General features: G+C 31.8%; 1 protein-coding gene across 1 annotated transcript; it reads right to left on the bottom strand.

The window, feature by feature from the left end:
- Positions 1-662: 662 nt before the first annotated feature.
- Positions 663-3,229, bottom strand: LOC111392448 (U-box domain-containing protein 30-like). The gene has a single exon (XM_023017798.1). The coding sequence runs from the start codon at positions 2,628-2,630 to the stop codon at positions 1,290-1,292; it is 1,341 nt and encodes a 446-aa protein (XP_022873566.1). The 5' UTR covers positions 2,631-3,229; the 3' UTR covers positions 663-1,289.
- Positions 3,230-10,412: the final 7,183 nt, after the last annotated feature.

Here is a 10,412-nt window from a genome sequence, read left to right as displayed (position 1 = left end):
ATATCTATTTCCTCTGGTGAGTGGCATATTGAAGATAGATGGCTAAAAAATGTGGACCATGAAAATCATCACGAGAAGTTGTACAAAGAAAAAGCCATTTTTCTCTTTTTTTCCCCTGAGCTTTTTGGTTTTCTTGTTTGTTGAGTACTTAAGTATATGACCCTTGTCATAGAGTGATTCTCATTTTTAAGTCACAAAAGGGGACTAAATAATCTTATCTTCATTGCACAACATTAATTCTTTCTCTGTCACATAACATTAAAACTCAGAAAATTTGCAATTTGTTTTACCAAAAATGAAAAAAAGTGTATATAATTTGAATGGGGAAAAAAATTGCATCAACTAAGTAGATAGAATATCACACGTGCATCTGCAGAAGCATTACAATGTATATTCAAACTCAAATAGGACAGCTCACCAATTTTGTATCTATCTCTGATATCAACCGTGTTTTAGACATTTCAATTATAGAATGTTATGTGACATTATGTCAACCTTTTTGTCAAGCTCTTCTGGCAATGTAGATGATTGTTTAAGAAATGGCACCTGAAGTTTTACACAGATTTGTAAGATACAGCATTTTAATTGTAGCTTCTGGACTGAAATAAATATTAAAAATTCTCGAAAAATAGATTCATACTGGGGAGCACATAATACGCAAATATGGAACTCTGCAAAGTAATATCATAATGAACTGAAATTGGAAATTGATTGTACATATTGAATGGATTTCAAAGGCCAATGGCAACCTTTTTCTACACTCTATAAGGCCAAAACAAAACTTCTACATAGTTGAAAAGAAACATGAGAACCTGGATCCTATAGGAATTATCGATACACAAGATTCCTGAAAGCAGCTGCTGAACAATTACAAACTAAATTTTCCATTCAATGCCATCGCTTAAATCAGTATACTCTGGCTACAAGAAACTTGCACATTCTTTTTATCCATTCACAAATGAAATTTTTTTTTTTTTTTTTTTTTTGAGCTCGGTTTCACATCTAAGCTGTCTTTCTGGTGCTTCTTAAGAAACTTATGCAGGAACCAACTGTTCCACGAAGCAGTGTGTGCTTACATTTACATAATGTATCTCCATGAATGTCAATTCACTAACACGAACAGATACATTCGGTAAACTGATCTCGAATCTCAATACCACATTTTGCATAATACCCGTCGAATAACCAAAGATTGTAACTTCAATGCTTCATCTCTGGAAGCCCTTCACCTCCTTTTGACCCACTAACGAAGGAGATGACCCAGGTTAGAAATGACCGAGATTCTGTATTTATTGGATTGTTCTGGTCAGTTTGCACTTAGAAATGAAGATGGTATCTGAATAATTCAGACTACAGAGCTTCAAAAGCTCAGCGGCACGCTGCTTCAGTACTTGACTGCAACCACTCTGAATGACAAGAAGAAGCTTTGCTGCAAGACCAGCATCCACAGCTATTGCCAAGCATTCATCAGGGGAGAGTTTGCACACAGACCACAAGATTGAAAGTGCATATTCTGTACAGCTTTCCGAAACTCTCATAAGTAGTTTAACCACATTTGGTATAGTGTTGGAACAATCCTTCAAAGCCTGTCTTCCTTCATGCACAGATGACAGGACATCCAAAATGAAAAGGGCTAATTCCAAGCTTTCTGGACTCAAGACAGGCAACATTTTCATCAATTGAGGAATAGCACCAATGCTTACAATCAAACTCCTAACTTGATCGTGCGTGCAAATTGATTTGAGAAGCCCAAGCGCAGGTAAATGTCCATTAGGGCGTCTGTTATCCCGCACCAGTCTCATCAAAGCAACCAACAAACTATGGCTGGAGACAATTTCTACTTCAAATTCCTTCTCTTCCATCAGCTTTTCAATTAACCTAACACAATTGACTTTTGTTTCAATAGATCCTTCGTTCAAAATATCTATAATTGATGATACCTTTGCAGGCTGTATCAAATTCGTTTTCGACTCTGAATTTAGAGTCAAGTTCACAAGAATTGCTATAACTTCAGAGCCTACAGAATACGAAGTAAATGGACCAAGTAAAGATGACAGAAGAACCACTCCACCTTCATCAACCACAGACTTCCTAGCAGTGACATGATCCTTGACAACTTGTTCAAGTTCCTTAAGGGCTTGTATTCTAGCCTGACTTTTTGCCTTCTTCAGGGTATTGAGAAGCTCTGTTGCCCTCCCCTGTGCATCCTCAGATCTTTTCTTCATTTGCAAATACTTCTGAGAAAACCAAGTGTAGATTAAATGATAAAGGGTCTTGTTTGGAGTTACTGTATCATCCCAAAGTTCTTGCATTGTAGTGGGACAAGTATAGTGTCCCAAACTTAGCCATTTGAGAATGTTGGATTTCTCATAGGTTTGCCCAGTGCAAAGAGTCACAGGGTCTTGCATTGGTTCAAGAGAAATGGGACAAATAAAAACTGATGGAACTTCAGGTAAATTTAGCTCTTTTATCATTTTCTTCAGATCAATTTTTTCTCCAACTCCTCCACCAAAACCCCCACCTGCAACTTCACCCAAGACTCCATTTATCACTGCAGTATCAAGATCTAAGATAAGCCCACCCTCAAACCCAACAAGCCCATCTCTCTTTGAAGGCTGATACATAGGCATTTTGTCAAACAACTAATCTTGAATCACCCAATTATTGAATGACACAAACCCCTTGTAAAAAGACTCTCCAAACTATCCACATCAACGGCCTTTCAAGAAAGAACATTACATTTAACAAAAAATACACACGAGAGATGTGAAAACCTGAAAGAGAAACAATTCTCGCTTTCAAAGGGCAAACCTTCTCTCTCTATTTCCACTTTTCTTGGTCAAAAGACTCATCATCATCATCATTTAACACATCATAGAGCATTTATAATCAACACTCTTCCCAAAAAAAAATTAAATCTTTCTTCCCATTCAAGCCTCAAAAAAGAGTTGAATCATGCAAAAAAGATGGGAATCAATGCAAATCTCAACACAGAAAAATCAAACTTTCACCAAAGTATAACACAAGTGAAGAAAAAGTTGATACCCAGATGAAAAATAGAAAAATTCCTGTGAAGATGAGGATTCAAATGGCAGAAAAGAGAGAAATAAAAGACTGAAGACTCCAGCAAAGACTCCTCTCTGCTGAGGGTCTTCTTTTTTCTTTGGTTTTGGGGCCAGAAACAGTGCTGCATTGAGTCTTGAAATATAAAATAATGATTTGTGGGGAAGAAAAATATACCGTCTTGGAAGGACCAAATATTCGAATTTCAATATAATTTTACAATATAGAAAGTTTGGAGATTCAGTAAAATATTTTTTGTGAGATAATTTAATCAAAAAGTTGCTGCTAAACACTTGACCGCAGTGACAGTCTTGCTTTGACCGTACTCCTCGGCCTTTTCCCGTGCGGCTTTCACTTGACTGCTTTACCCCGGTGATGTGTTCCACCGTTATCCAGACATTTTCTATTTATTGTGAATTCATTAATTTCAAATCTACATTTCACGTAGGGTGTATTTGATGGTGGTGGAATTCCTTGAAAAATGGAATTAGAGTTTTACCTTTTAATTTAACTTTGTTTGATATTTATTTTTTTTCTTACAAATGAAATTCCATCTTTGATGCCACATAAGTCAATTTCCATGAATTTAAGAAATTGCAATTCTCACCTGGTTACTGTAGCTTTTTTTTTTTTTTTTTTTTTTTGCAATGGAAACAAATTCTAAGAATTATTGTAAAAAAATATTTTCCTTAAATTGAAAATTTTAATATAAAACAATGTCAAACGAACACCAAAAAATGGATGATTTTTTTGAATTTTTTTTTTTGGCAATGGGAACAAATTTCATTCCCAATATCAATAAATTATATCCTTTTAATTGACAATTTCATGTAAAACAAAGTCAAACGAACACCAAAAAATACTTTTATTTCAACATTTTCTACGTGAAAAATTATAGCAATCAAACACAATAATTTACAATTCTCAAGAAACAATTTCTAGGCAATTCAATTCTCTATAATTCGTTTTCTTGGCAACTCAATTCTATTTTTGTTATCAAATAGACCCTTAGAGCTATAAATAAAAATATCAAATCAAGAAATAGAATCGAATTTCATTTTTAAAATTTAAGAGGGTGTTTGATTCTATTTTTTTTTTTAAACTATATTTTTTTTCTATCTTCTTTTCAACTGCATATTCTTTATTAAAATAATATTACACGTAAATTAAAAAATTTCCTCTTTTTTAATCACACATTCTCTATCAATCTATTATTTCAAAATACATTCTTGAAAAAGAATGTAGCTCAATGGCAAAGGACGAGTATCCCCACCCGGCGAAAATTTTGGGGAGGGAAAGAGATCAAAAAGTTCTCATTTTTTCATTCTGTTTAATTAATTAATTGTTTTTAAATATAATTTTAATTGAAAAATATGAAATATTATAAAATGAATAAGTCCTTGTTTTGGTTTCATTATTTTTAAATACATTTTTCTATCCTATTTTCAATTATACATTCCTCGATAAAATAATAGGTTATAATAGGTTATAGGAATATAAACGAGAACCATGTTCCCCATCATAGCTCAATTCACTATTGGGACAAGATAGGGACGTAAAACTGTGTCATATCTATTAAAAACAACATATTGATGTCATGTGGACCTATGAATATATGATTTTAAACTAAAAATATTTTTGCTTAGAATTTTAACTGCAGTTTAAGAGAATGTTTAGTGATGACCAAAATTAGATTTTTTTAGTATATTATGACAAAAGTTTTCGAAATGTGTGATCGAAAAATTGTAAGACCCATAAAAAACGTTATTAATATTAATTATTTGATTTTGACTTAAATTAAAATCAAATTTTAATCAAAACCAAACATGAGCTAAAATCAAATCAAACCATTTAAGAATTTATAAGTAAAATAAATGAAATGGATCATAATGATAAATTACAATCTTAATCTTCAACTTAAGTAGGGATGGCAACGGACGCGGCTATGAGATTGGTCGGTCATTTCCATCTGCGTCCCATCGGGTATTTTTGTTATCTTACCTCATACCTCATACCGAATTAAAATGGGGTGGGGCGGGGTAGGTTATCTACCCCATTTATCGCCCCATTTACATTTTTTCTTTTTCTTTTTATTTATTTTATTTTTTGCTTTTATTTTTTTATGTCATTAGTTGGTAAATATTATTACTAGTTTACCAAATTGTTAAAAACAACTTATGTTATCTTTAAAAATAACGATAAATCTATTATTTTTGTTTGATAAAAACTTAAATTTGAAATTAAATTTAAACAAGACAGGTTATGAGACGGGGATTATAATTCTTGTACCCACTTTGGGGCAATGACCCTTGCCCTATTCCCGTCCCATTTACCTGATTAGACGAGTAATCCCCACCCCATTTGGGGGTAGGGCCTATGAGTATCAGATTGAACGAATTTTTTTGTCATCCTTAAAGTTAAGATATGAGTATTAAAATTTTAATATAAATACAGAGACTGGTAGACAACTATAACTACAATTTTCCTAATTTAATAATCCAATCAATCTATCATTAAACTGTTATGACGTGGTGAGGATCCTGAAAATTGGGTTGGGGCATCAAGTTATATCGTGACTTTATATTTATTTTTAAAATTTTATTATGACTTTGCATTAGCTTCACTCGGTACAAATTATTAGGGAAAAAGGTGAACGAAATCAACTTTATAGTGTCTTTTTATAGTTTTGTTCGTATTTATATTTATAATTTTATTTATTTTATTGCAAATAAAGTGGATAGACATTTTATAATCAATGAACTACTGACATTAAAGTAAATATGGAAGAAAAAATATACGTCAAAATCACGTTTTAAAACCAAATAGTATAGTTTGAAAATAGGGTTTTTTAATTTGTCCACCGAAGTGTATAAAATGAACTACTAACATTAAAGTAAACATGGAATAAAAAATGTGTCAAAATCACGTTTTAAAACCAAACAGTATAGTTCGAAAATATGGTTTTTCTATTTGTATATCGAGATTGACACCTCAGTGTAAAGACTCCTTCACAAGAGGGAGCCCACAATGAATAAAAAAGTATTGTCAAACTCCGATGTACAAGTCGACAAATCCTTGAAAATATATTCAAAACTGCCCAAGCTTGAATACTTGCGGCCTTAATTTCACTCCTTTAATCAACTGAAGTTCAATACTTCTATTTTACCAACTAGAGATACAGTTCAAATATCGAGCATTATAATTATATGTATATGGTACCTAAAATTGTCCTCCATTTCTTAATTTTTTATTATTATTTTTTTTTTTAAACTCATTTTGAATCAGACATTTCATGAGACCTACAATATTTATTAACTTTTCAACTATACATTTCACCAACTTTTATCAAATCCATTAAAAATCTAATTTTTATCTAACATCAGATGAAATGCTTGAGAGAGAGAGAGAGAGAGAGAGAGAGAGAGAGAGAGAGAGTTTAAATGTAAGCTAAGGTATTACAAAAAAGAATGGATAGAGTTTGCATATTTCGTTGTGTAGTTATAATTGGACTACAGCAGCTAAGACGAGAACTTTAGAGTCATAACATTGGCAAAACTTTTATCAACAGATTTTGTTGACCCTCCAAAATGGTCAACAAATGTTGATACAAAATGTTATACATGTGGACGTATTATGTAGTATTTCTACTGTAAATATGAATGTTTGTGGAAGAATGTGAATAGTGAACAACGCAAATGTATTATCTCCTCCACTATATTTTTTTCAAGATCTCTCAATTGATACAAGAATTCCTCATTTATAGTGATCAGGCCAACATGGTCACCATAGGATTGGATTCATGTGGCCTGATCTGTCGAACCTAACTGTTACATCAACTATGTCATCTATTAATTACATTAATAGACTTTTGACAAGAAATCAGTCATTCTATAAGCTAAACTGATATTCCTGACACTTATTAACTACACATGTCACATCAATCAACTCTGAAGACGTGCTTGTCCGACCCTCTTCTGTTTGTCAATGACTTCAGATAGTAGAGTGGTTCAGCCACAAAAGTCAAACCACCTCGGATCAACTTAGTGCAACGACCTCGACACTTCCTTTGACAACTTCGAATGTTAGTCCCTTTTGCACCAATTCTTGAATGCTCGCCATGTGTATACATATGAGGTCTCCACGTAAACCTTTTTGTATTGACTAGTAACAGGTTTGTCAAAAAATTCTCTAATATAATTGAATATACCTCTCCACTTTACGTAATAAGACTCTAGTGGTAGAATCCTAATGTAATTAGGTTTACATTGGGCAAGCTCATATCTTAGGACGAGCTTCGTGGCAAGGATGAGGTGATTTCTATTAGGAGCTTGAAGGGAAGTCTCAAATATACTAGGCTTATGGTCAAGTTTGGTGGTGAGCAATTTTAACCTTTTTAGACATTATATTGTACTTATGTGATATATTGGTTTGTAATACATGCAGGAGTATTGTGTGTTCGTTTGATGAAAGGGGCAAGACATATCATTTGACACAATAATGTCGACAAGTATGCACATATCACAAATGTGCAACATGAAAGTAGAATAGTTTAAACGCCCAATTTTGAATCACTTCGATCTGATCACTTGTGCACATGATTTAATGGGCACTCATACATGATTGGTGTTTGGAAGAAATGTGATAAACTAACATTGGCCATATTAAAAGACTACCGTGATTCTCTTCAATAAACTAACATTGGCTGTATTAAAAGACTACCGTGATCCTCTTCAAAGATCAAGAAAATCAGTACCTCAAATAAGCATTAGATTATTTTACACGTGATGAATTTAGACAACCAATCAACACAACCATATGCTCTAAAAGGAGTAATCTTCGATTAACATGCTCCTCCATACAAGGAACTTGTTCTTCCCCATAAGAAAAGTTTATATGTGTAGAAAAGTGTCGTCTATTCAAACACAACGCACAATTTAGCCCTTGTTTGAGCCCTATTTTTCCATCAAAATCTTTTCTTCAACAGTGATTTGACACCATTTCAATTACACATTTTTAAATAAAATAATATTACACGTAAATTTCAAATTTTTCCTTACTTTTTAACCACACATTTTTTATCATAATACTATTTCAAAATACATTTTTTGAAAAAAAATGAAGCTCAAACAAACCCTTAAAATAAGCATGTGATTTGATCAGTTGAAGATTGTATTATCTTATTATTAGAATACATTGTTAATGTTGCACGCTATGTTCGACTATTCATAGTATTGATGAAACATTAATAATTTACACCATTAATTGGCATAATATGACATCAACAATGTATGAAAGTTATTACATAATTATTTCATATTTGATGACAACATTATGCAGTATTTTATGATATACATTAGAAATTGGACAAGTAAAAGATATGTGATAACATAAACCCCTATTTGGTGGCAACTAAAAATTGATGAAATATATTATTGAAAAGTTAAATTAATATTAAAACTATAATTCTCGTTAAACGTGGGTTAAACGTAGACTATGCTCAATTAAGAAAAGTTAAATTAATATATTGAGAAACAAATTCACAAAAATAATTAAATATAACCTGTCAATGGGACACTTTGGAATTAAATAAGGATTATACTATATGTACATTGAGTTTTACATAATGGGTTATATAATGTTATATATCACTTTATCATTTGTCAGTTCAAAACACGGTATCACTTTATCATTTGTCAGTTCAAAACACGGTATACTTTTTCATCCAATATTTTCCCTTTACATCATTTTGTGAACTTTTTTTTTTGTACAAATAACATAATCTCTTAAATAAATGGTTTTGTTATAGGTACATCAGAGTTTACACATTGGCGTACATAATGATTAAGTGACATTTCATCATAGATCGGTGGAAAGACAAATTTTTTTCATCTCCTAACGATGAAAATGCCATTTGGGCATTATGTACATCAAGTTATAAAATTTGATGTACCTGTAAAATAATCCTTAAATAATTAAAGACATAATCTTCTTTACGTCAAAACAAATCGGATCATCGGAGACAGCTGGTTGGATAAATACACATAACGAGCTCGTTTAATGCGGATTAAAGTATGATTTTAATCAAAGTCAAAGTTAAACAATCAATATTAACTACATATTTCATGGGTTCTCACAACTTTTCAACTACACATTTCAAAATTTTCTATCACAATCTACTAAAAAATATAATTTTAATCCCGACCAAACATTCTCAACATAGTGCAATTGGTTCACGTGAAAAGTCATGCAATTAATCTCGCCTAGATTTACAAGTTCATTTTGCGAACTTCAGTAAAGTTGTTCTACCCCTGAAATGACAATTTTGTTCATATTCGCGTACTTTGGTACTAGGAGAATATATTCCACCGCAATTCATGCCTCTCGAACAGCGTTTAAAGAAAGAATATTGATATGTAGTATTAGTGGTCCCTTGGCAGTTGGCACCAATCTAGATAACTATATTTATCATTTAATGTTACACAATTGTATGAATAATGTTATTTGTAATCGCTCACTACGGCAGTCGCCCTACGTCACATACACATGACAGGTGGTTATTTAATACATTAATAAATAAAAAACCTACCACATTAATGTATTAAATAATCACCTGTCATGTGTATGTCACGTAGGACGATTATCGCAGTGAGCGACTACGAATAGCATTACTCTTGTTATATAGATTGATGTTTGACATTAATGATGTCGAATAATATTCATCGTATTTAAAATTATTGTGAATTTGCATTATCATAGACACATTCATTTTTAAAAAAATTAATTAATTTTTACTGGCTACTTATAAAACTCAAGAAGTCAATACACTCTGGTAGACTAGCACCAATGTCACATGGGAGTCATTTTAAGAAATTTTGAGTCGTTAAATTTTTTTAGAAAAGTTAGTTTCTTGAACACTTTTACCTTGTTTAATTTTGTTAAAAAACAAATTTTTAATAAATTCTGATAAAAATCGATAAAATATGTGGAAAAAATTTGATAAAATTATGAGTTCTATGAAACGTGTAGTTAAAATTGAATTTTAAAAAAAAATTTAAGAAATGAAAGCCAAATATGAACTTTATTAATAAACATCATGCTACTAAAAATTGCACATCTAATGGTAAGAACTCGAACTAGTTGTAGATCCAGCTATATCACAAAAAGGCATTCTTTGTACATAGAATAAACCTCTTTAATGTTGGAATCATAAGAAGATAATTATAGAGCTATAAAATAAATATGTAATTACACCTGATTAAGATTAATGTTATTCATAGTCGCTCACCGCAGTAGTCGTCTTATGTGACATTCTACATGGTAGTTTGTGATTTGATGTATTAATGTGGTAA

This window comes from Olea europaea, unplaced genomic scaffold, assembly GCF_002742605.1.
Source record: "Olea europaea var. sylvestris unplaced genomic scaffold, O_europaea_v1 scaffold93, whole genome shotgun sequence".
Taxonomy (NCBI): Eukaryota; Viridiplantae; Streptophyta; class Magnoliopsida; order Lamiales; family Oleaceae; genus Olea; species Olea europaea.
This window is presented reverse-complemented; position numbering and strand designations above follow the sequence as displayed.